Raw genomic sequence first — 27,310 nt, 5'->3', positions numbered from 1 at the left:
ACCTTTCTTGTATGGCCCTTCAGGTATTAGAATGCTGTAATTAGGTAAAGATAACTATACAAATAGTATGAAGATAACTATTCAAATTTAGTAGAATTCTCTTCTTCGGGATCTTAACTACCTATCCTAGATTCTTCTCCTAACTCTAGAACATCATATCTGTTTTTAGGGGATTGGTAGCACAGGGAGCATTCTTTCTCATGCTCTGAGCTGAGACAAAAGTCGTTCTCCCTTGCCATGTGAATTAGCTGATCCTACTTGCTTGGGTTGGATGTTAACTTCAACTCCCAAGGATTTATTGGAGGGTCATCACCCTGTCTGTGTGAGAGCTCAATGGCCTGCTCAGATTCCCAGATGGTACCCTGCTCAGTGAGTGTTTTATGCCGTGAAGCTTGTCTATGGGCACACTTGCACCCATGGCACTCAACGTTGGGTTCTAGCAGGGCTCCCAGATTCTGGCGTTCCCTGCAGCTGAGTCTCTGAGACTTCAGGAGGTCTGTTCAGGTGTAGGTGTCTGTCTTAGAAAGCTGTGGTCTCTCCGTTTGCATTTTATGCTCAGAACAGCAGTCGCAATGGGTAGATTGTGACCAGTTTTGTTGCCAAAAAAGTTTGCAACATGTTGACAACTCCATAGGATGAAGTGGCCCATCCTCATGAACTGCCACGCAGACTCCTACACCACTTCTAAAGCCACATGTCCTGTTCCTCACACTTCCAGTCAACCGCACTCACTGGACCCATTTAAGTCTCCCATGATTGCTTTCCCCTGGCCATTCCTTTCTCATCTGTAGAACTTCTCTCTCACCTGCAAGAACTGTTGGGACTTGTCTGTCTCCTGGCAGTCCTGATAGGTCTCTCAGCTGTTATTCAGTTTTCCCTGACTCCAGGAACCTCCTGCCCAGCTGAAACCCAGTGCTTAGTCCACCCAGAACTTACTGTAGCTGCAGGTAGTGTCACCACTGTCACTATGCACTTTGCCAATTACCCCAAGGAGAAACTTTTATCTTTATTTTTATAACGGGGTGTGCTTTGAGTGACAGTTGTCACGTACTAGCAAAAAGTGACTGGATGCACAGCACTGATTTTGCAGTCCAGGGTAGTAGGGGACAAGGCAGGGAAAAGCAAAGCAGCTTCCAGTGGTTACGTTTTGTGCTTCCCTGGGCACTTGACATCATTCCATCCATGAATTAGACATGATTGAAACCCTGTAACCTTGGAAATTGTCCAAAACAGCATTATGGCTGCAACTATTGTCAAAAACTCTGCTAGTGTTCAACATTTTGCAATTTAATCTGCCCAGGCATGTTTTAGTTTATGTAAATTAATGTGTCAGGCATGTCTTTAAGAAGCCTGGCTGAATTACTTAAGAATTACTGGCTGTCCTTTTTTTCTACAGAACAGGTATTGAGAAACCTGTCTTGCTACTCGTATTTCTTCTCATTTACATTATGTAAGAGACATGACTAGAACATGCCTAGTTTAACATAACTTACTTTAAAAATTGAAGGTCTTACAAATGGTTTGAGGAGGAATGCTTGGAAGACTCTTACATGTTTGTTGTACTGTCTTAGCTGTGCTAGGACATGTGTATGAAAGCAATAAAAACCGCAAACCCACAAACTTCAAAACTTTAATGGGAAAGGTGTTACTGCTGTCCTACAGCTGAGCCTTGCATCTCCTGTAGACATGAAATGCTGGTGGGTCTGAAACCAGCTTCAGTGAGGAAAGAATATGGAAAGCGGAATAAATGCTCAAAAAATAAAGGTAGGTGGGTCCATATTGTGGATTGAATTGTTTGGGTTCTAATACACTGCTTACTTTGAATAATGAAAAGTGCTCATTTTTGTTCAGAAGGTGTACAGCATTAAGTAGCATACATAAATATGTAAATACATAATTATATAAGAATATAGGCTGTGACTGATCCTTCAGGTTTTCAGTTTAAAATTTCAGGTTTTGCAAACTGATCTTTCATATTCTTTGGGAGATTTGTGGCATATATTCTTAAAAATATTTTACTTGGTAAATCCATATGGGCTTGAAAGACAGTTGTAGCAGAGGCCTGAGGGGAAAAACAAACAACAGCTTCTCTTTTTGTGGTGGAACTTCTTGCCCAGAAGTTGGACTCAGGATAAACAGACTAGGTTAGGTAAGAAAATAGGTAATTTGTATTCATGCAAGCTGAACCTATATGTTTGCCTGTGTGTTCTCTATACTTGCAAGGGTGTAGAGTGGACTAAGTGCACAGCAGGCTGTAGTTGAATGTATTTTGCTCCAAGAGAGCTTTTTAGTGTGCCTATTTTTTGGAGAGATTTCCCCTTCACATTTTCTACAAACTGAGAGGTCTAGTTGCAGACTCCTTTGGGAACAACATCATGTGTATGGCTTCTAGAGATCTCACAGGTGTTAGTGATTTTCTTGCTCTGTGCATTTTAGGTATTGAACCAAAATGTTTTTCTTGGTACTATTTAAGCTTATTTAATTTTTTTTTTTTTGTAAGAAGAGGTGTAACTCTATGAATAGTGTTACAAATCTGTAGATACTGCCAATTCTGTATAATAATTCTGTATATATATATAGTAGTAGTTTCTACAACTGCTGTCTGGACATGCTAGCTTTAGCATTTGTTTCTGAATTTAGGTATGACCATAGTATGAGCTGCAGAGCAAGCCCCCATCTGCACTGGGGCCGAAGCAGGAGTGTACAGGGCTGTCAGCACTGAGATCCAGTGCAGTAAAGGATTCTGCTAACAGTGGATCTGACTTGCACAATTTTCTATAGTTATGGGATTGCCAGTATTTGAGTTTAAAAAATTGTATCTGATGGAGAGAAAAAGTTTTCTGTTTTTTGTCCTGTTCTGCAAGTTACACTGACTCTAGTTGATAACAGAGCATTGAGCTGTGTAGGGGAGATGATGAGGGTAGCTCCAGATGGTGAGGGGGACCCCAATTATACTTACAGTCCTTAATCCAGGCAGAAGGACATTTGAGCACACTTGCTTTGACAGGCTATAGGAAAAACCAAAAAAAAAAAAAAAAAAAAAAAAAAAAAAAAAAAAAAAAAAAATCACTGCTCTCCAAGGAGTTAGAAATCAGGTGATCAGGTGAAATTCTGTGTTTCAGTCATGTTATCTGATCAAGAACTAAGGTTGATTGCCTCCAGATTTGCATTTGTTGACCCCAAAATCCTTGTATGACCTTTTTGGTATGTCCTTTGGGCATGTGCCACAGCTGGCCTTGGATTGTAATTGAATACGACAAGGTTAGATGGTGAGGTTTTGCCAAGTAGAGTTCTTAATGATGAATGTTTTCTGCTTTTGACTTAATCCAGACAAGAATTTTTAATTCCTCTTCCTTATCTTACTGCCAAGTGTTCTTAAATGTTCGCTCAGATTTTTTTTTGCTTGGTTTGATTGGTTTGTTTGTTTAAACTTCTGTTTGGTCTTTTTGCTTGTTGTTTTGGGGGTTTGTTTTTGTGTTTTGTTTTGGGCTCTGGGAGGGGAATTGTGTTGTTTTTTTTGGGGTGGGTGGGGTTTTTTGTTTGTTTTTTTTTTTTCCTTTTTGGTTGCTTTTTTAATTTTGTTTTTGGGGGGGTGGGGGTTGTTATTGTTGTGGGGGGTTTAATGTTGTTTTTGATAGAAACGGGCCAGGGAGTTTAAAAGTGCTTGAAATCTGGGAAAAGAGGGAAGAAAGAACAGACAAGTAAATGCTAAAAACTATTATATAAATCTAACTTCTGTGGTCAGCTACACTACAAAAAGGACTTTGCTCCCAATTCAGTTGGATCTGGTGGTTAAAGATCAGCAAATTGTGTTTTCTCCTGCTGTGCTCTGCAGATGTTCATGTCCAGAGGCACAATGGTTTGTATTTTTTTGGAAAACAGTGAGCATGATCTATAAACAGATTGAGCACTGAAATGTGTTGTGCACAGTGATTGCTACCATGTAAAGTATGAAATGAATAATATGTTGAAGAACCTGTCCATATAATGCTTTTCAATGAAAGTGCAATGAGGCTGCAACAGACCAGGTGAACTGTTGCACTGTCTTCTATAATACTTGGGTATCAGTGTACAGAAAAAGCAGTAAAAATCCCAAAAGAAAAATAGGATTTAGAAGGAATATAGATCTCAATTTGCAGTATTCACCTAATGAGAGGTTTATGGAAAGTTTGAGTTTGCTATCCTGGATTAATTGCCAGAATGTTAAAAATGAGTGAAGATATATGTGGTCACAGAATGCCTTGATTTTCTGAGCTTCCTTGATGGGGAAGAAGAATTCAGAATATTGAGGACAGGTGAAAAGCAGAAAAACAAGCAACAATTCCTCTTACAATGCACTTTTTACAACTCCATTTTCTTTCCCTCATAGCTTTTTCTCATGTCTCTCTGACTTCTTAGTTATTGTTCTTTCTACTTGCCTTTTGAATTTTTCTTGGTGGGAGAAATTAAACAATACTAATTAAACAATAATTTTGTGTTTCTAGCATGCAGAAGGAGTATTGCTGGAGGAAAGGGAGTGGTCAGAACATTGTTATTTAGCCAGTTAGTAAATGCAACTTCCTATCACGTGGTAGAGAGTAGCAGTCTCCTGATTTTTTTCCCCCCGTAGTTTCTGACTGTGTATTACAAATATTTGGTATATTTCATGCTGTCATTCTCAATATGGTGCTCTTTTGAATGATGCCTGTTTATCTGTACTGAAGTACTGAGTGAGTTTGGTTAAGATGGTATGTACCATAATAATTCTGGCTTGAAGAAGCAAAGTTAAATTTCCAGGCTCCCTCATTATTAGGTTTTTCATATCAGTTGAATTTCTATTATTAATTTGTTGTTAAAACTGTTGCTGTCTCCTGCCCAAGGCATAGTCAAACAGGGGACTACTGCAGTGTCCTCTGATTATGTATAAAAGCATGCTGATTTACCATGTCTGTATTTGGATAGCTAATATTTTATTTGGCTGTTGTGTTGAGAGTAAACTTAAATTGACATTCTCCCCTCTCGCAGATGTGCTAAGTGTTCCAGTTTTTAGGTAGTTAGCGCAAATTTAAGCTTTCTGTCCTTCCATGAATTCATGACACAGACAGTGGAAACTAATATTAATATTACAAACACAAGGTTTAATGTGTTAGACAAGAGCAATCTTTCATCCAAGGACCAAGCCAAGACCGTCTCTCAGAAAAGCTAAGCTTAGAAATCTCTCAACATGATTCAAACAGAAAAACTAAAGATACAGAGTGAGTCTCAGACATAGCTTGGCCTCCAAGGAAGCGCTAACTTTTCTGATTAGTGTAAATGCTTATTTTAAGCATTTTCCTTCTCTCTGAGAAAGAACTTAGCTTTCCTGATTAGTGTAAGTACTTATTTTAAGAAGGTAAATTTGTATCCTCGGCAATAAAGAGGTCGTGATTTATTTTTCAGACACCAGAAGGTCACTTCATAGAAATCATCTGTAACTTCATTTCTACAGGCTCAGGGTATTGTGTCATCTTAGATGCTTTCCATGTATGGATATTCTTTTTGCTGAATGAGGTTTATTGCTACAACTGGAATTAAGATCATGTATGTTTGAGTTTCTTGGAAGTGTGTTTCTCTTTGTAAGAAAGAGAAAATATACCCATATACTAAGGGTATATGACAGCAGTAGATAAGGTATGGTTCTACTCCATCTGTGGTAGTTTCCTAATCTTTCTTGGACTCAAAAATAGCATTACTGCTTTACAGAAATGAAACTGTAACATTAGAAATATTACCTTTTTAGTTTTGATTTTGTACTGAGTAATGGAAATGAATTAAATTAGTGTCCCATTGCCATCTGCTGCTTTGACTCCACTCACAAATTCAGTAAACTTCACATGGTTGAACTCACACACATGAACATGTACTAACATATGTGTATATATATATAAAAAGCTGTATTTTTATTTACACCTGTGAGTATGCATAAACATGCACGCTGCTCAGGAAGTGTCAGAAATGTTGGCCTGTTTTACCACTGATGGTTCCATTCTTCCTAGTCCCTTCTGCTTCTGAGTTTAGCAAGTTATTTCCCAAAAATGTCCATCATACTTAGGTGTATTTAAACTCCTGGATTGAGTGAATGTTATGGTTTTTTTCTTGCCTTTTACCTTTGAGTAACAGAGTACAATGAATCAAAAATAATAGTTTCAATGGTAGTATTGATAAAAAAGTTCCTGTCAAGAAAGACCTAAAAGTCTAGTTTGAAAGAAATGGTGTCACAATTTTAATAGAACTTAAGAAAAAGTCAGCACAGTGGCTTTGCCACTCATTATCACCAGTTTTTGTTTTGTCACTGCTTTTCTTGTCTGCTGCTATCTCTTAAGTCCATACATACCAAGTCAATATTGATACTGCACAAATATAGACTCAAGCTTTAAGCTAAATATCAAATATTCTGCAATTTCTTATGTAAGCAAAAATATGTTTTAGCAGCTGATGCTTCACCACATGTTCTCAAAACAGATAAATGAAATTCCACCTGCCAGCCTGAATGTGATGGTGCCCTTGTTTTTCTCACTGGAGCTGGACTGTTAATGTTGTTTCAAGCAGCATGAAATTTAGTACTCTTGCTAATCTACAAACAAGCATTCACAGAGTATAGTTCCTTCTTGTGGAACTTGTGGTCTTGTTCCCTGTGTTCAGTTGCACTTTCCGCATACCTGATAAAGCTCTCACAAACACAATTACATGTGTTACCTCAAAAACAAAGAGCTAAGGTTTGGTATCTGGGGAAAAAAAAAAAAGTAATTTTAAACTAGCTTTCTTTATTAGTATATGGTGTTTTTTGCTGCAAAAAAAAAATTTGTATTCTTGATTCAAGTAGAATGATACCAGTATGAATGGTTATTGTATTTAGGACAAATACATTTAAAATAAAGACACCTGTACCGGGTATAAGAACATGTTGCAAAAGCAACTGCAGTTGTAATAGCAGTGGGTTCATTTTAATTTTTTTTTCATGGTATATATAGTCAAGATGGAGGTAGCAGTTTTGCATGGTAGAATGATTCAATACTGATTTCCTTCTGATGTGGTGGCTATGTGTCATATTCAAAGTCTGCTAAGCTTCTGACAAATAGAGATTTCGTAGGTATGTGTAATGTAGCTCCACTCTGGCCTTTTCACAGATAATCTTGGAAAAAATAAAGTTGTGTATTGTGTTAATTTTCAAATGTAAGCGTGCCTGGAGCATTTTTTGTCCTCCTCTCAAATGATCTAGAAGCTAACACAAGCATACATCACATTTTGGGATGGATATCTGTTCAGAACTGTAAAACTACTCAAAGATTTCAAGCCTTACCATTTCACCTGGATGTTATACGAGCCATGGATTTGATAAACAGATCCCATTGGAAACTTCATGCTACCAAGTGATTGCCTTTTTAAAAATAAATTATACTGGGACAGAGGTTCTTACCTTAAGTACATTCTAAAGCACAAGTACTTCAGTATTTGACAATAAGCAATGGGAATTTAGTGTACTGTGTGTTTGTAGCTTGGGAGCTTCATGTTAACCTGAAACATGAAAAGCTTTAGGAATAGTATAGTAAGGAAATGATATTACATAGGAGTATTTCTTTAATGAAAACTGTGTGTAAAATGAGACATCATAAAAACAGTTCACTAATTGCTATATTAATCAAAGTTTTTATGTCTCGTGTTTTCATGTGCATAATTTTTATGGATGTGGTGGAATCTAATGATTAAAGGCTGTTTTTCTACCCCTTTCTGCATCTTGCAGGCATACAGGAGTTTCCAGAAAATATAAAAAACTGTAAAGTCTTGACAGTTGTCGAGGCAAGTGTAAATCCAATTTCAAAGTAAGTTTGTAAATTTTTTTATGTTTTATATTTTGTGCAAATACTACTGAGTCTAGAATTTGCCCCAAGACATGTGCCGGCACTTGGAGGCGACAGTAGAGTTCCATAGGAAATATCTTCATTAACCTTGTTGCTCTGTGATCCAGTATAGCTATCTCATTAAAGTACTTTGCCAAAGTTAATAGGCTATGTGGACCATCCTTCATTACACCATGTATAATGGCAGCTTAAAATCCATCGCTTCTCTGTGACTGTACAGAAGTGTGCAGAGAGTTTTCTTAATAACAAAAATTAATTCTGGTTGAATATGCATTTCTGCTATAGTGACAAAATTACTTTGCCAGAAATCTCCACTGCCAGAGATAGAACATATCTCTTCCGGGGAAAGAAGGGGTTGTGTATTTTTTAATTTATCCTGTAGTTTCTAATTAATGCCTTCTCATTTCATATCAGGAGATCACAACTTTGTGACAAGATTACATCTATTTGTAGCTTTTATTGCCTGTAGACATTGTTCACAATACTTAAAATAATTTTGAAACTCATAAAGAACAACTGTGTAGTGTGACTTTAAAGAAATTCACCCCCTTAATTTTAACAATATGTAGGACTTCAGTACTATACTGTTGCTTAAGAAAATATGACTTAATGCCCTGAATATAAATGAAACTAAGGTATTATGTTATTTTACTTCTATATAGGCTGCCAGATGGATTTTCTCAACTGTTAAACCTAACACAGCTGTACCTGAATGATGCTTTTCTTGAGTTTTTGCCAGCCAATTTTGGCAGGTAAGTTGAACAGGAAACTTTATCTCTACATTAGTTTTAAGTTTCTGCAGAGCAGTTTCTTCTGGTTCTGAAGAAAAGTGGGTGCTGAAGAAAGGGAAAAAGAGTACATTATGAATTTGCAATAGTTACAGGGGAAAAAAGCCCAGAATCTGTATCAGCAGCTTTTAATTTTGACTTCTGAAGGACAGACAGAATGCTTATGAAGGGCGTAAAACATATTTACATTCTTGTTTCTTTTCCAACACTAGTTTGGTAAGTAAGGAAGTATTTTTGAAATTTGTATTGCTTGTCATGTAGTAATTCAAGTGAAGCAGATAATGACAGTTGTAATTCCACTTGTCCTACCTGCCCTGGATGCACAAATTACTTTATGCACAACTGTACTCTCAAGTCCCTTATTGTCAGGAATATTTCTGAAAAACCTGACATATTTATGATGCATACTGACTATGCAAAACTGTTACATGTAATAGTTTAAGTACAAGATAAATACTAATCTGCTACCTCTGTAAAATAGATTAAATCTTGCAAGCAAAAATGAAAGGGTAATAGTCATAAAAGGAAAACTCCTAGATGATCATAGGTTATGCTGTCCTTATCACACTACTTTTAGCCATTTCTGTAGTTTTCCCCTCTCTATTCTTATTTTATGCTCTTTTCTCCTAGATTGTCACTTTCCCAACCCATCCCATGTCCAGCAAGCATCTCTTTCAGAAAATACAGCAATTAGTTAAGCAATCATGTTGCTGAGTGAAAAAATGGGCCTTAGGCCATTTTTTCACTTTGTTTTTCACATTGTGCTGTGTGCAGCACAGTCTGCAAGAGATTAGCACAGTCCCCAGATAGTGCTGCAGCAGTTGGACAGATCAGGAGATGGACAATGGAACATAAGCACAGGTGCTTGCCACTAGTGACCCTTAATTTATTAGTCATAGATGATCAGAGCTGTTGACTTGCTCTTCTCTGTTACCAGTTAGTGAATGACTAAGAGCACCAGATCTGCTACACATTCCGCTATCAAAACAGATGCTTATGATGCAGATGCATTATTGTCATTCTTTTTTTTTACTGCTGCACAAAGTTTGCGTTTCAGAAGCCCTCATTAAGGTTGAGGAATATCTGGAATATGCATACTCTTATTGGAATTCTAATGATTGTCTATGCTTTTTTCTGTTCTGTTCTTTAATAGTCTTACCAAGTGGCAAGATTTTCATAATTAAAACAGGCACTACAGATAAACTTGAAGACTTGAGGATGACACAGCTGATCCTTTAATTTTACACATAGTACACATTAAAAACTCTCAGAATTTTTTTCTTTGTCACTGTCAGCTTCCATAATGCTTAATGGTTACTGAAATGGTGAAGTCATTAATTACTAATATCATAAGAATAGATCAGTTACTGAAGTTGAAAGCCAGTTCTCCATTGTCTTTCAATAGTTATGAAGAATTCAGCTTTGCTTGTTAAAATCTAGTGATTTGCAGCATCCTGCTGTATACCTAGGAAAATGAATTTGAAGTATTCATGTATGGAAGTTTACCTGCTAAAACAGTGTTGCATAGAAAACATAGTGTTCTATGGGAAGATGATGTTTAGATCAAATAAATTAGAAAACAACGAAACATTAAAATACCATTTCAAAGTAAGGTTCAGACCCCTTTGACATTGAGTAATTCTGTTCTGTAACTGATGAGACTGCTTTGCTATCTCACAATTTTACATCCAGATATAAATACTTTATAGTTCGAAGTCTTGTAACTTGTACTTCAGAATATGGAATTACTTCTTCTGTATACAAATAAAAAACTCTTCTAGAAACTTTTGATATATTTAATCTCATAAATGGCAAGTTTCAGTTTCTTCCAGTTTGGTGCATTATTTTTTTTTGTATACAGCCATATAGCTGTTACTTTTCATTGTTTAGGAGTATGTGAAGTAACAGTTCTTTTGCCTGCTCTTACTGGCAACTATTGTCAATACGAGTATCCCCTAAAAGCTAAGCCAATACATATTATGGCTAACAAGGCTTTTATGCTCTGTGTGTCAGGTTAGAAACTGGGTTTCTTACATCTCTTTCTCTCTGAGTGTTCATTGTTTCTGCAGTTTAATTGCTGCCATTTCTCATTAGTGTTATCCCTCATTCTCTCACCTGCTGTATTTATATTGTTCTCACATCCCCCAGTTATTAGACTAAATAAAATTTTGTTTTCTTCTGGTGTGGTAGGTTTTCCTTTGTCTCTGAGTATATTAATATATCTTGGAACAGGTTTCAGTTTTAATTCATCTTCTTTTTGACAGAGGATGATGACATCTATAGCTATATTTAGAATTTGAATTAAGATCTCTTCATGGCTTGTACAGTGTCATGATTATCTTCTTGTTTCTCTTGGAAATGTCTGTAGTTGTGCTCCAGTGTTCCAGTTATCCTTTTTGCAACTGCCTAGTGTAATTTCTTACAGGATTAACTGATATGTTGGACAGTTCAGTTAGAAATGGTTGATACCTACACAGAAGTACTTGGCTTTGTGCTATGGTATCTTGTCCTTTTTTCTAAGTTTTTTTTTTAGTCCATAAGGCTGTACAGATTTATTTTTTTTCCCTAAGGTGTCTTACTAAATCACTGTATTGTCTGTGACATAAGCCAAGGTAAACATTTTTCTGATCTTGAAAGATTGCTATTAAAAAATCTTGAACAGGATAGTCATAGAAAGGGTCTTTGAGCACTTCTGTCACTACTAACCTGACACTCACCCTTGATGCTTAGGAAATAAATTTTTCATAATAGAAGGCATTTTTACTACATGCAGTGTTTTATTGGATTTATCTCCAGACTTTATTTTCATCTTCAGAATTTATGCGAAAGATTTTCATAATTGCAAGGTCAAAATGATACCATCTTTTTTCCCCATTTTTTGTGAATATTGTATATGGGCTTTCTTTTAATGATGTTCTTGTCCAGCCTGTTAGGTGTACTAAAAGTCACCAGACTTTTGATATGATGGGAGTTCCTTTGGAATTCTCAGGTAACAAAGTGGGGTTTTTTGCTCCATTCCCAAATTAAAATTTGAATGTGTTGATATTGGCACAGATCATGGCTTTAGTATTGATGTCAGTGCACAAATATCTGAGAAGTACTGTCCTTGCCTAAGTAAATCATATATGTTGTATCTGAATTCATAATGTGTATTTACATTTAGATACACAAATACATAAACAGAGAATGTTAAACTTGAAACACACTTCTTTCTCATTTTGAGACAGGGTTTTAAAAGGGAAACATTATTTGTTAATGGGTGTTTTAAGATAAACAAGGATTTATCTTCAGTGTAATTCTAAAAATCTGTCAATAATGGGATATTGCTTCCAGAGCCTCTTTACTGGATGTTGCAATTAATTTGCTTTATATCTACTTTCTCAACAATATGCCAGTAGTATCTGTAATAGTAGATGGTTTAGTAGTATCTACTTCAGGATATTTTTTACATAAGTGTACAGTGATAATCAAATTTAGTTACATATATATATATATGTATTTAATTACATATATACATATGTGTTCTGCACAAACTTTGGTAAATGCAGCCTGCAACATGCATACTTTTTATTTTGCATGCCTCTGCATTTTAGTAACAAAATAAAGATATTCTGCTTTAGGAAAACTGCTGAGGAGGTGTAAAGTAAGGAACATCTCTCAATGTTTAGATTTCCAAGGAATGACTGCTAGTTGCACAGCAAGTTTCAAGTGTACCTGCTGTGTGTTTCTTTTCCATTTTTTCCAGGTGGTACAGTTTATGAAGTCAGATTTAAGAAGGATATTGATCTTCTCCTGGAAAATTGTTCATGTAGAGATTTTGTTTTATTGAAAAGTTGTGTTGCATTTAAAATGCAGGCTAAGATGGTTATCATTAAAGAACAATACTGAAAAAAAAAAATTAAGCTATTACAGAATGTATACTTCCAGTTGAATAATACCGGTTACAGCTTTGTGCATTGGTGATGTGCAGATAGTTCTGTGGTGATGGGTTTTTCAAGTTCAGAAATTAAACATTCTGTACAAGAAGGACAGATCTGTGTCACAGAATGGCCCAGATAATACACATTCTGCCACTGTGAATTCCATTTTTTCTTTAGTATAGGTGAATTAGTTCTTGATTTCTTTTCCAAATTAAATGCCACTTCTTCAGGTCCCTTTGCAGTTCAGATGCTCAGCTTGGATGGATGCTGGATGCTTAGCACCAGCAATTGAAAAAAACAGCTAGACCTAGTATTTGATGTGCATTATTATTTTAATCTTGAATTAGTTCTTCAAATAATAATGGAATAGGTGACAACTGCTTCAGTCCAGTATTTCTCATTAATTACTGGAGGAGAAATGCATGTTTAGACACAGCCTATATCTCCCAGCCAGGGAAGGTTGAGAATTTTTTCCTAGTAACTTCTGTAAAGTTCTATGCATAAGAAATTCAATATTTATATCTTCAATCTCTTAGGGCTACCTGAGAAAATAGGAACAAGGTGACAAAGCTATAAACATTTCTGTCACCAAAAGCAATCTATAGGTTCACAGAATTACCTTATTACAAGCATCACACAATTCTGGCTAACGTCAGTGAAGTATGGATATGCATATTTATAGTTTAGCATATGAAGGGAGATTTGCTGCCTTTGTATTCAATGTAAATTTGACTGCATACATGATTTGTAAAAAAAACCCAAAAACCTACAAACTGTGTAGCTTCTTCCCTGTCAGCAAAGCAGAACACCAGATGAAGCCTAATGCAGTATTTGGTTTAGAAATCAAAGCCCAAAATGTTTATTCATGTCTGAGGCTTCTTAAAAGAGTTCTGTTTTGCACTAGATTAGTATCTTAGGGTGCTGGTAGGGTAGGATGCCTAGGATGTCTTTCCAACTTATGTTCTAGGTGAACAGGAGTGCTATTACCATGAATGGAGGTTTTATTAGGGTATTCTTTCACCACTGTTGGGATGTTGGGGTTTTGCATTTTTTTAAAAGAAGTTGTAGGGAGGAGGTTCTCCTCCAGCAGTTGCTACCAGATAGTGCTGCTTGCAGTGCTGGGCTGCACTGACCTCTCTTCTCTTTCAAGGTGACTCTTACATTTTTAGGTTATTTGTGGGCATGGCAGATGGCTGCTTTCAAACTCATCCAAAATTGAGTGAATATCTAGAGGAAAAATAAATACTGTTTTCTGCTTTCTATTTCTACAGAAAGTATAGTTGTTACCACTTAAATAAAATTAAGGTTTTTGTCTCTGTCCTTACAATGCACTAAGTTAAAAACCTTCAGGAAAGACTGGTCTACTTACCAGGCTCCTTTCTGACTCAGGGACCTTAATACCCTAGTCTGTATTGTGTGAGGTTTATCAGTGGGTCATGTGTAGAACTCTTTTCATTACAGTCCTATCAGTATTTAAACTAAATCAGTTTCTTAAATTTTTTTTTAACAAGCTTTTCACTTCTGTCCCAGTGCAAAAATATTCAATGGGAATGGTACATTGCATGTATGTCAAGACTGCTTGGAACTTACCTTGTCTCTAAGCAGTTGAGTTGAGATTTAGTTGTTACTTGTTTTGAAACCAAGGATTTACTAGAAAAAAGGTCAAACCACCTTCTAACAAAAATGTCAAAATGGATTCAGAAGCTGACTAGAAAGAGAATATGGAAGGAAATTCAAGATTAATTTAAAGCTGTAAGGTGGAAGACTACAGATATTCCTCAGATAAGACTTCTGTATTAAACTTATTGCCAGTAGTAGAAATTGAACATCTTTAGTTGTGCAAAGTGATTGCAACTTTCTGTCACTTCCTGTGTACTTTTCATTAAGACTTTAAAATGTACCCATAATTAATCAAATGAAGTGTTTCAAAATTTTTGGGATGAAGGAACAAAATGTGTTCAAACAGGTGCAGAGAAGCAGACAAAATCTGTTTTATTTGTTGCTTTACCAAAATCAAACTTCAACCAATAAATTTAAAATAACATGCACATTTTGCACAAAATCTCACCTTAATGTTACAGGAAAAAAATTCAAAATTTTTCAGATTTTTTTTTTCTTTTAATTCTGTAATAATAACTGAGGTCAGAGATTGCTTTTGTCATTAAATATAGAATATTGTAGTAATTTGTTATGCCTTTCTGTTACAGATTAACTAAACTCCAGATATTGGAACTTAGAGAAAACCAGTTAAAAATATTGCCAAAGTAAGTATTGTGTAGTCTAGAAATTCCTACAGCATTTGTTTAAACATTAATCCATTGTACCTCTCTCCTAAAATCTGACATTTTTCTAGTCCCCACCTTGCAATTCTTACTTCATCAAACAAGCCTAGGCTGATGGTGATGCAATTCCTTCTATTTCTATGAACAAGAGCAATGCTCAATATTTCCAACTGGGACTCTGGAGCTCCAAACAGGTTAGCAAAGATGTAAGAGGTCAGTGAAGAAACAAACAGATCCCAAAGATGGGATGTGAATAGCTGCCCAAAGTCATGAATATGTTGTGGAGCACTGTAAAAGAAATCTTCCTCTGGCAGCAGAAATTGGTGGAGTTGCTGGGTTTGGTTGATGTAAGAAGTTTTGGTGGAGAATAAGAGGCTCTAATGATCGAATATTCACTATGCCCAGCTCATGCCAGGAGGCACTTGAATGCTGTAAGCTGAAGTGGAAATTGCCAGCTCTTCAGATACAACAGCCAGTTTTTTTAGTGGCTGCAGCTAATTATAGGTGTAAGAGATGATCAAGGGTTATATTCTATTGGGATTCCCTTTTTAAGTCCCTAGATACTGTACTGTGGACTCTGTGGTATAAAGCCAGAACTCATATCTAGAATGACATGTACAGCATCAGAAAGTGTGAAGTTAGATCTTCAAAGTGTGAAGCATTCTGTGGTATAAATACTCTCAGTTCTATTCAGCTCTCTCTGCTATTATTAGTTTTTAGCAGAAAAAAAAATTAGAGGACATGTAATTTAGAGTGGTAGCTCTCTAAATTAAGTTGCTCCCAACTGACAAAGAGTAGCTATAATTAAAACTTAGAGCTAATAGAGATTTTGTTTATAAGATCACTCTGACCTTAATTGCCAAAATTAACACTAACAGTATGAATTACATGAAATACTTCTAAAATGTAGTTTACTGTGGTAGTGATGAGATGGTAATACACTCTTTAATGTATTTAAGTCAAATGTACCCTCTGTTGAAGGTGCTGGGAAACTTTTTTGTTGACGTTGTTTTCAGAGTTCTGTTCTCAATTCAAAACTGAACAGTAACTGTCATGAAGAGCTCCTCTCTTTCATAATAATTTATGGTACATGCTGAGCTGCCAGCTTTATTATTCTATTCTGGTACTCTTACAGAAGATACAACAGCTTTAAAAAGTGTAGAAAATTCAAAGCAGTTAATAAGATGCTAAGCAGTTAATAAGTAGTCCTAATATTTTTGCTATAAAATACCAATATATATCATGTTTTCCTGTGACTCTCATCTTTCTAATATTATTACAGTAAATTTTTTCCTATTTGTAATAAGAAATGTATTTGGATAAATTCTGCAGCATCAAACTAGCCCTCTTTCTGAGTAAAACATGCACATATTTTATGACCCTAAAGTATGACTTACTTGAAATAATGTTAATCAAAATGGGCGATCAATGCCAACACACTACATCAACCTTCCTTTATGCTAAACTTTATGTGAAATATGTATCATTTTGTTTGGAGCTTATCCACAGCCAGAGACTGCAAGTGGCACCATTCTAATGCAAAACAGCTGGATGGAACTATTTCCACTGAAAGGAAAGCAAAAAACACAGAGACTATTTTAGAGGCATTTTTCTGATGGGTAAACTGGGTCCAGTAAAAATATGGTGGTACTTTTTTCTCAATTTTTTAAGCTTCTATGGCCTAATTTCAATGAAAAGAGTAAACGTTTTAAAAGAAGCATGTTATTTGAGAGTATAATTACAGTGATGCAGGGCCCAATCTTGCCATCATGCACACTCCCCTTGAATTGTATGCCACTTGATATAAGCTGTACTGTTAACCTTAGTGAAGCTGTCTGTATACAACAACAGAATTTGAGACATAATTTAAGCTATCTGATCCCTTAGTACTGAGCTGAATTGATGCCAAGTTTAATAATATGAATTACAGAAGAGGCTTTCCGTTTATGGGAGGCATTATGCAGCTCCATGTCAAAGATGAAAATAGGTGTGACTCCATGATCTAGTTAATGTTGATTTCAACATAGTTTGGCATTGAATTTTCCTGCTACCATAACATTACTGGAAGCCTTGTTTGCATTTTGTCTGATGGTATTTCTCTATAAACAATACTGAAAAAGCAAGAAGATATTAGTCCTAGAAAACAGTGGTATTATGTAAACAGCAGGGAAAGGAGGGAATATTTTGGAGAATTGATCTTGCGAACATATTTGTGTTTTGTCATTGAGTGGATGTGTTCGCTAGATCACCGTCATTTGGGCATGGGAAAAAAGGGCCCCAAATCAGTAAAGCTAAGTTGTTTTCCCTGTCATTGTTACATAACATTGGTTTGCAAAAGCTACAGAATGCTATGTTGGATACTTCTAAAGGACTTCTGCAGCAGTGCTTCTGGGAGACTCTTTGGGGCAAATTTGTTAGGAAAGTACAGCACTAAAATTGATACTGGCATGGTCTCACAAAGCTTTGAGAGATCAATCTTTGGCAGGATTTCAGAGGGACTCAGGTAAGTTTAGTTAGAAATTGAGAAAGAATATTAGCTTACTGATATTCATCCTGTTAATTAGCTTCCAGAAATGAGTGAATTTGTTTTCTAGAGTCTTTTGAAAGTAGTATTTTCATGTTTTATTGGGTTTTTTTTCCTTCCTTCTCTAGTACAGTAGGAATGTTGGCTAGACACTTTCCTTCAAAGCCTGTGTATACTATTTGTACAGTGCGAAAAAGGCTTCTGCTGCTTTTGTCTTGGTCTTGTCTTTACCTACTTATGCTAAATTCCTTGTTTGTCCCTAGCTTAATTACTCCAATGTCATGAAAATAAAATTTCTAAACAAATGTTGAGTCTCCTTCTTGGAGATTATTTCATGAATAATAATTACCACATTAAATTACTTGAATTAAATATTACATTTTCCAGGATATTATTTTTGAACTGTATATTCAGAGCAACTGTAGATCTTACTGTATTTGAAGAGAAACTGAAGCTTTGAATAGCTGCATAGAGCATCTTGTGCTCATGCAGTTGTTTCTTGAAGAAATTAGTGTGATATTCTGACAATATACAAGATTTAGAAGCTCTTACATTTAATTTTTCCAGAAATTCAACTACATAGTTGCAGTTTATATATTAAAGTTTTAGATACTAGTAATTGTTCTGTGAAAATCTCTTATTAAATAACTACATAAATGTTTTTATATGAGGGATTCACACTCTCTTAAGAAATACTTCCAGGTAGAACTGCTGTTGACTGTGAAGTACCTGTTGTGACTGCAGGTGCAGTGGTAGATAATCTCTATGGTGTCCCCAAAGTTCACTTAAATAGAGGAAAAATGTTTCCAAAACACAGCTTGAAATAATTGATTTTACTTTTATTTCAGACATTGATTTAGTATTTGCCATAAGTTATGTTAAATACTGTTGATGTGTCACAAAATCCAATTTAATAATCTTATTGAATGAACAACTAGAGAAATAATTAGGGTTCCAAACCACATCACATGGAAGTAACATAGCAGCCTGGAGAGGTATGAAGGTTGTGTTGCATACTGTGTTTCAAAAGTGCTCTTCTCTGTTTTGACTGATCATTAGTCTTCCTTTGAGAAGAAAACATGTAGTTAACAAGCCTTTGACTGCTGAAGGGGCATATTGTGATTGGAGATGAAAAAGCTGAACCACTCAAAAGAGCAGATGCAGCACTGCATTACTTTTTATAATGAAGATTTTTTTTTTACTGGTCTTTAGATTTTGCAAGTTCATCTTGGAGCCTCAAGTGTGTTGCAGTGTATGCTTTGTGTGACACTCAGCAGTCTGCAGGATCAGTAATATCTGCCTGGTTGTCCAGTGTTTGAAAAATTTCTCTTTAATTAGGTATTGTTCAGTTATAGAATAGCATTACTACTTAATATTGATTGCTAGATTTTTGTAAATCTGGAAGATTTGATGAAGCTAGTATTTTCTTAGACCTAAATCTTTATTAATCCCTTTCCTGTGCAGAACCATGTCCAGACTGACTCAGCTGGAGAGACTAGACTTGGGAAGTAATGAATTCACAGAAGTGGTGAGTTTTGCCTTAGTAAAAGAGCTCTGCATCTCTTAAAAATCTTCTTATCCTTTGATCTGGTATTAACAAATACAAAAACATAAACATCATCTTAAGAGTTCTGCTTCCAAGCATTATTTTTATCTTACACTACTTTATGGAGCCCGGTATAAAAATTAGGTGTGTGATCTTATATGAAAGAGTATGTTTTTACTCCATTTTAAAATAACACCGTGTTACATACTGTGGTTACTGTACTGCTAAATAATTAAGAGTAATATGTGTTTGAATTAGAGAAATAATTGTTAAGCTTAGAATAAATTCTAAACACTTGTTGATTATCATGTATTGAATGTTACAATTTTTTGCCTGTTTTTATTATTATGCACGATTTAGATTCAAGGGAAGCTATATTAAATTTGAATGTTGTTCAAAGCAGTATTTACAGTTGAGGTGCTCTGGTTTTTCCTTCAGCATGCATTGACTTGTTTCCTGTTTGTGGTCTCACAGGCAAATATATCTTATATTTAAGGGTCAAATAACATCTCTCGGCTTTTACAAGTACTTTCCTAGGTAAAGGAATTGAAAGAGAAGTATAATGAAACTTGCTGACCTGCAACCCAATATAGTCAAGCCCTTGTGTGCCACTAGTAGAACATGCAGAGCTGAATATTTGCCTAGTGATATGGTTTGGAAAGTAGGGGAGTCTATTTAAGGAATTTTTCATTATTAGGTTAAACATCTAGCCCTTACCGTGACAGCCATATTCTCATCACAGGGTAGATATTTGTGTGGGCGCCTTAAACTAATGTTTAAATTGCATCTTCTTCTTGGAAAGAGAGTTATTGGGAGTCAGGACTGCAACTTCAGCAGAAATCCTGTCTGTTTACTGTATAACAAAATTTACTTAGCATTTATCTGAATGTAGCTGTACTCATTAAGGTGCTGTAGTACATATTTTGTATTGCTTTCTCTGGAGGGAAGTTTAAAAGCATATGCAGCATTAATGTTTACAAAGAAGGGGTCTTTCCCTGATAAACAAGATGCTTTTAACAGTAAGTCGTATTGGAAACACAATCCCACACTTAATTTTATGGATGGAGTGGTTAGCTTGTATCATGGAGATGCTCACGTTGTTGATAGAAAAAATGAAATTAGTTTTGATTTTCCCCCAAACCAAAAAGTCACTGGGGTTTTTGAAAAACAGGTCCCCTGAGTTAATGAAATTTAAAGGTTTTTAGACGTCCTCCATCAAAACGGTACATGTAACATGTGCTTAGAGTGTGTGACTGTTGAAAAATAATACTTTCTGTAAAAGACACCAAACCAACATAAAGCATTTCTCTAGAAATTATTTGGTGCTGTGGTCAAGTTCTTCAAAGTTTTTGTATATCTGTTACATATTTTATTTTGAAAAGTGAGTTATCTGGGTTTTCTCTGATGAGAAAAAATTTTAAAAGTGGGTATAACAGCTACAGTAACACATTACTGAAATTGCAATAGACAAATCACTGGAGTTGGTTTTGCCATTCACTGGTGATTTTTCATAATATTTTTTTTTTAAATGGCTTCCCATTACAGCCTGAAGTACTTGAACAACTGAGTGGATTAAAGGAATTTTGGATGGATGGTAATAGACTAACACTTATTCCTGGGGTAAGTTCTTTTGATGTGTTAAACATACAGTATTTTAAACTACACAGGTACTTGCTTTGTCAATAATCATGTATGTTGAAGTTGTTATATAATTTCAGTGTTACTTAAAGCCAAAAGAATACGTGCCACTTGAGTGCTTAACTAGTCCACTTAGAAATTATCACTGATCATGACAACTGCATTCACAGTTTTTTGGTGTTTTTTTTTTTTTTTCATTGCAAGTTATATATTTCTCATCTAAAAATTATGTTGCAATTCAGGAAAACTAATAAAAATCTTAAATTAAATTTAGGTTTGAATAGCCCTTCCAGAAAGGGATTATTCTATGTTAGATAGCAAGCAGGAATATATAGGATAAATATGTTGTTTGGATTTTTACTGATCACAGTTGTAAAAAAGCAGTGCCAGTTCCAGTGCTTTGTAAACAGGGAGCGTAGTCAGTTCCTGAGAAAACAGTCTGACTTTGTATGGGTTCCTGACATCTTTCAAGATTACATGTGGTCCAGGGTGACCTATTATTAAAGTAGTTGAGAATCTGTGCTTAAGTTTAGCAAGCTAATAAATGAGTATTTGAAATTTGGGAACGCTTGGTTCATGTGGAATGGTAATACAAGCTTGTATTTTGGCTTGTTTCTTTCAGTTTAGTACAATTAGGGATTCATTGCTGTTTTTGAGGGTGCAGTTTTGCACAAAAGGCAAAAATGAGCATTAAAAGTCTACTGGAGCATAATGATGTCCTCACATTGTGTTGCTTTCTGAAGTCTGTTCTAAAGCTTCAATTACTTGATTCATGGTAACTAATCACACTGTTGAATGTGCAAGGGACTGACTTTAGAGATATGCAGAGCTACTGTGGGGTGTCTCTGTAAAAATATCAGCTGTGCTTATCCACACAAAATGCTTCATTTGAAAGTTTGTATATTGTGCATAAAATTGTATTTCACTACTCTAAGTATTTTCCTCTGGCATTACACTTGAGAGGTCAAATCTGCTGGGTTTTTTGTTTTGAACTTGCACTTTCTATAATGCATTATTTTCTCTTCCTTTTAGTTCATAGGCACTTTGAAACAACTGACATACTTGGATGTTTCTAAAAACAACATTGAAGTAGTTGAAGAAGGTATTGCAGGTTGTGAAAGCCTGCAAGACCTACTGTTATCCAGTAATTCACTTCAGCAACTGCCAGAGTCTATTGGTTTGTATTTTAATGTATTTAATTTAATTAATGTTGTTAGAAGCCTGTAGTTCAGACACAGAGAACTAGAAAATACTAAAATGACATTCTAGATCTGTTTCTGTGCCAGTTCTTGATAAAGCTGTAATACATGACTGAATAATAACTTAAAATTGGTTTGGAACATTCTTTACTTTATACAGTAGTTTGTAAATGGATGAAAAACTGCTGTCTCTATCAGGAAAAAAAAAAAAAGTCTCCCTGTCTCCACCTGACTACCCAAATGGTTGACACATTATAAACTGGCAAACAAGTTCTGTAAGCTCATCTCCTTATTTCCTTGGGAGTATAGCACGATAGGCACTCCAGGGAGTAGAGAAGATGTGGTGGCTTGCCCAGAATGTTGGATTTTTTTCCCCTCTGAATTTAAAGTTAAAACTCAGCTTAATGAACTCAAATGTCCATTTTTATTTACTTGTTCCTATTGTTATAGGTTCTCTGAAAAAGGTGACAACACTTAAAATTGATGAAAACCAGTTAATTTATTTGCCAGACTCCATAGGAGGGTAGGTATTTCACCAAAATAAGAAGTTGAATTACCTTTCTGAACTGAATTACTCTTCTGTAACTGTGGCTCCTCTTTCGGAGTCCTTTTATAACTACTTTATTTAATTTTTTTCTACATGTTAATGCCTTAATACAATTTAAAGCAAGAGTTTTCATATCGTAGTTCTGCTTTGCAGCATGAATGTTTCTATTACTTAATACCAAAGGATGTATGTTCCTCACTTAATGCAGCCACCAATCTATAAAACAAAACTTGAGTGTAAAAGAAAACAGGGTATTTAAAGAGTCAATTAGCCTTCTGAAGCTGTTTTGGTTTTTTTGACAGTAATATGGAGATGGTAGATATTGCAAATGATTGCCCAATCTCAAAAACCTTGTAAAAAGTAAATATGAACACGTATTTATCTTTTGTATATATATATATGGAGAATTTTCAGCTATACTTTAGCAAGTTTTTAATATATATTTTGGTGTTCAGCAATTTAAAATAAAATTTGCAAATAATAGCAGAAATAATTGGCTCACAATTAAGTGCTGTACAAATGTACAATCTTCCAATTAATTTTCATGTATTTTAATTAATATAGCTTACCTTTTGTTGTCAGAGTTTACAAAGTAGTGCTTCACTGCCAGATTCTTAGGTTCACGGTCTGTAACTCTTGAAATTCTTTGCTTGTTCAGAAACTGCACTCAGCTCTAATTTGACCATGATCTATCCCATTCTGAATGTTTTTAATGCCTTACACTGGCATGTTGTCATGTAGTACACAAACACTCAGTGTTGCGGCCTCACTGTTTTCATTGTGAGGACAGTGTAAAGGAGATTTTAAAAAATCAAGCAAGCTTGAAACAAAACCAAAATACCTGCAGTCAACTAACAGGAAAAAACACCCACTGTGAAACACATTTTAGGCCCTCAATAAAGATTCTTGGATTTTAAATCCTTAGGGTTTATTTTGAACTGCATTTGCGATTACTAATTAATAGTGATAGTCATTTAATTTCAACTGCAAGTATTCAATTAATGTTGGATTAATTAATCTGTATAGAGAAATAATTTTTATTTTTGCAGGTTAATATCAGTGGAAGAGCTGGACTGTAGTTTCAATGAAATTGAAACATTGCCTTCATCTGTTGGGCAGCTTTCAAATATTAGAACCTTTGCTGCAGATCATAACTTTTTAACTCAGCTGCCATCAGAGGTATGTATTTAATTGCAAGTCTGTAAAATGAATATTTTAATGTGTTTATATAGTCTGTGCAACTTGCAAATAACAAGTTATTAATTTTTGAGTGGATTTTCTTTGTGTATCTTTTTAAAGGAGGATGTATACAAATATACAAGTTTATAAATAATGAAATTTAATTTTTTTAAGCAACAAGTATGAATTTGTTGCTACGTATTGAAACTAAAAGGTTTAGTATGTAAGAATAAACTCTCAAGGCAAAATAGCCTCAATACTAATTGTTTTCATATTTATGTTGCAAAGATGAATTAATTCTTTTTGTGTATTTTTTCTTTTTTTAGATTGGAAACTGGAAGCATGTAACAGTATTGTTTCTGCATTCTAATAAGCTTGAATTTCTCCCTGAAGAAATGGGCGATATGCAGAAATTAAAAGTCATCAATCTGAGTGACAATAGGTTTGTCAATGCTTTTAATCAAATAGAAGTTGTATAAAATGCAACAATAATCTAGAGGGATTGTTATGAATACATTATGGCTATCTCTTCTTATCTCACATGTAGCTCAGAAAGTGACTGAGATGTATTTAATGTATTATTGTTATATTCTGGATCTTGCAGCTCCATTGTACTAAGCTGTCTTAATATTAATGACCTGGCAGATGCACTGAAGTGCAGCTTTACTTGTTCATTATTGTTAGCATCTGTTTTTCCAGGGAATTACTTGGTTACTTTCATAAAACTTTTGATTCTTACTTAAAGATTAACAGCTTCTTGAATTTCCTATGAAGCACCCAACAGTATCATAGGATAGTGTAAAAGACCTCGGTGTTCTGCACAGGGGGGAAAAAGTTGTCTTTTATTAGAGATGGCCATTAAAAATAGACAAAATGTTTAGCTTCAGGGAATTGATAGTTTATACAATTGAAGTAATAGTGGGAGAGAGAAATAGCAGAGCTCTCCCTCCTGTTCTATCAATCTAGCTTCTTTGTACTCTGTCTGTAGCTTGATTTATCCCTTTATGCCAGAGCACCCATTAGGCATGACCGCCCAGACCCCATACATGTATTTTTTAGAAAAAAAATTATTTTCAGGTATAACACATTGCCATCATTGGCATGTATATTGACAGATAAAATGGTGAGGATTCAGATTTATTAATTTACATTAATTGTCTTTGTATTCAAGTCACCCAGTTGAGTTAAATTCAGGTTACAATGTCAGTTCTTTATTTTAAGCTACTTGCTATACTGGGCAGATAAGTTTTTCTTGTTTGGTTGGTTATTTTTAAAATTTCAATTTAAATTAATTCTGTAGCCTTTCAAGTGTCACTGTTAAGTTAACTTGATATGAAAATGTCCTTTTAAAATACTTTACAGACTAATGCAGGATTGTTTAATGTCTTAACAGTATGTCTAAATGTACTTACCTATATTCTTGTAATTTGCAGACTAAAGAATTTACCATTTACTTTTACAAAGCTGCAACAACTCACCGCTATGTGGCTATCAGACAATCAGGTAAGGAGTTTTTAATATTGAAAATAAATTATTGTTACTTCATTGCTAATGGGATTGACAAGAACAGAGCCATCTGCTAAATGAGGAGACCTAGTACTGTGTAGATCAGTACTTTCTTGACATTACTATGTCAATTCTCCTTAAGTAACCAACACAGAGCTTTCCTGTCTCTGGAGGCTCATAATCCTCAAGAAATTCTGTGGTGAGGAAATGGATCTGGGTTCTTTAGGATTTTTTTTGGGATTGTCTTTGTTTTGTTTATTTGTGGTTTTTGATTGCTTTTATCTTTTTTTTTTTTTGGCTTTTTCCTTTGGGTTTTTTTTTTTTTTTTTTTTGTGGGTGTTTTTTGAGGTTTTTTGGGGGTTTTTTTGTTTGTTTGTGGGTTTTTTTTTGTTTGTTTTGGTTTGGGGATTTTTGTTTGTTTGTTTTTGTTTTGTTTGTTCAGGTTAATTTACTCAGGTGAGTTTAGTGCTTGATAACCTTGAACTTGAACATCTAAACATGTAGCCTGCTGTTGCTTTCACAGCTATACCAGCAGGGAAACTCAGCATGCCTGGTTTTGAGCTAGGTTTCTTGCCACACCTTTGAACTGTGTGACTGTTCAACTTTGAAGCTCTTAAGCAATAACTAGTGTGTTTGTATTTTTCCTTTTTATTAAAGTCCTTGATATTATGCTGATTTCTGGAGGGCATTAAAGTCTATAGGGTTGTCAGAAATCCACTAGCCTCAGACGTTCACTTTTACTAAAACAGTAATTTCAAGAATCTTCTACCTTTCCCTGTAAGGGTTCAATCTGGTCTCAAAATAAAAAGACAAGGATGCTGAATTTTTCTCTTTATATGATTATCTGGAGTTTTAGATAGCTAAATATATCTATGCATTTCTGATCAGTATGCTTAGTGGTGAGTATCAAAAAGAAACTGGGTTACTTTTTGACTATCTAGTATTGTCTTTTCACAAAAGAGGTTGCTGAGTTTGTCCTCAATCAAAAAGCCTGTCAACAGTCAAATACAGACATAGTAATGTCTTAATTTTGTGAAAATTATTCAGAGGATAAATGGTTTAATTCAAGGGAGAGTATTCTTGAAAGTCATGGGACAGGCATGCTCTGTGACATGTAGGTCGTATTTACTTTTATATATATATGCATATATATTCTCATAACATAGCCTTCTTTCATTTACTTTCTAGTCTAAACCACTTATCCCTCTTCAAAAAGAAGCTGACCCTGACACACAGAAAACAGTACTTACTAATTACATGTTCCCTCAGCAACCAAGGACTGAGGAGGGTAAGGAATTTCTGAAATTACCTGTCACAGTGGTCTCTGTTGAAATTAATAATGGGAAGGCTTCCTGCTAATATGATTTTCATTAAATAATGCTTAAATACTTAAATGCTTAAAGCTTGGTGTATACTTGCAAGAGATGATGAGTTGTGTCTGATGACTGAGAAGAGTAATTTAATGAGATTTAGATGTTCTAGATGAAATTCTAGATCAAACTGTTTCAGTGAGTGAAGTGAGAAATGGACTAACAGGAACGTGTGGTGATTGCCACTCTCAGTATGACCACCTCATTACTTCCAAAAGAGCCTAACGGTTTGTGGTGAAATTCTCTTACACAAGTGTTAGCTTCAAACTGACTATTTTAGCAAAATGTTTCCTTCATTAACAAGTATGTACTTTTTGAAAAGTACATAGTATTCCCTGGTTTATTTTGAAATAAAAAAAAAAAAAAATCAGTCCATAAAAAGCACATTGTTCACATGTAATAAGGTTAGGTTCCTGGCTTTTGGTCAGGAACTCATAGTGATAGCGAAGTTTATTATAATATTTTCAGATGTGTTAAAATTTTAAGTTTACGCAATAAATGCAGAGTAACAAATATTCCATTGCACTTACGGAGCCCTAAAATTAAGTATTTTCCTATGTCAGATGTAGAAGTGGTTAATACAAACAGTCTTGGCATTGCTAGTAAAGGATATAAATTTCCTGGATGGTAGTGGCAAATTTATTAGACTATTTGTCATGCTAAAAGTAGAACCTGGCTGATGTAACACCAAGGCATGCTAAAATAAGAGACATTAGGTACCTGCAAGATTTTTTTCATCTCTTGTAAAATTAAATATAAAACACTTGTCTCCAAAGTCCCTGTCAAGTAAATTAGTGATACAAAATCATACAGATTAATTTAACCTTCAGTTTTAGATGCTTATATTGCTTTAGGAATAGTAAGATAGGATTTTCTTACTAAGGCATTCTTAGTTTTCATTTTTAAATTTTCATTAAATTAAATCAGATTAATG

General features: G+C 34.9%; 1 protein-coding gene across 7 annotated transcripts in view; it reads left to right on the top strand.

Annotated features, from left to right (window-relative positions):
* Positions 1–27,310, top strand: part of ERBIN (erbb2 interacting protein) — a 115,955-nt gene that overhangs the window by 62,110 nt on the left and 26,535 nt on the right. For all 7 annotated transcript variants that reach the window (XM_021534393.2, XM_021534395.2, XM_021534398.2 and 4 more), the window contains 11 exons: positions 7,760–7,838; positions 8,540–8,629; positions 14,793–14,849; positions 18,856–18,919; positions 20,483–20,557; positions 21,608–21,752; positions 22,225–22,297; positions 23,371–23,500; positions 23,827–23,942; positions 24,934–25,003; positions 26,195–26,294. In XM_021534393.2, coding sequence (XP_021390068.2) covers positions 7,760–7,838; positions 8,540–8,629; positions 14,793–14,849; positions 18,856–18,919; positions 20,483–20,557; positions 21,608–21,752; positions 22,225–22,297; positions 23,371–23,500; positions 23,827–23,942; positions 24,934–25,003; positions 26,195–26,294 — 999 coding nt within the window. The remainder of the gene's footprint in view (positions 1–7,759; positions 7,839–8,539; positions 8,630–14,792; positions 14,850–18,855; positions 18,920–20,482; positions 20,558–21,607; positions 21,753–22,224; positions 22,298–23,370; positions 23,501–23,826; positions 23,943–24,933; positions 25,004–26,194; positions 26,295–27,310) is intronic.

The sequence above is a fragment of the Lonchura striata genome, chromosome Z (assembly GCF_046129695.1).
Source record: "Lonchura striata isolate bLonStr1 chromosome Z, bLonStr1.mat, whole genome shotgun sequence".
Classification (NCBI taxonomy): Eukaryota; Metazoa; Chordata; class Aves; order Passeriformes; family Estrildidae; genus Lonchura; species Lonchura striata.
The sequence above is the reverse complement of the archived record's forward strand: the minus strand, read 5'-3'. Positions and strand labels throughout refer to the sequence as shown.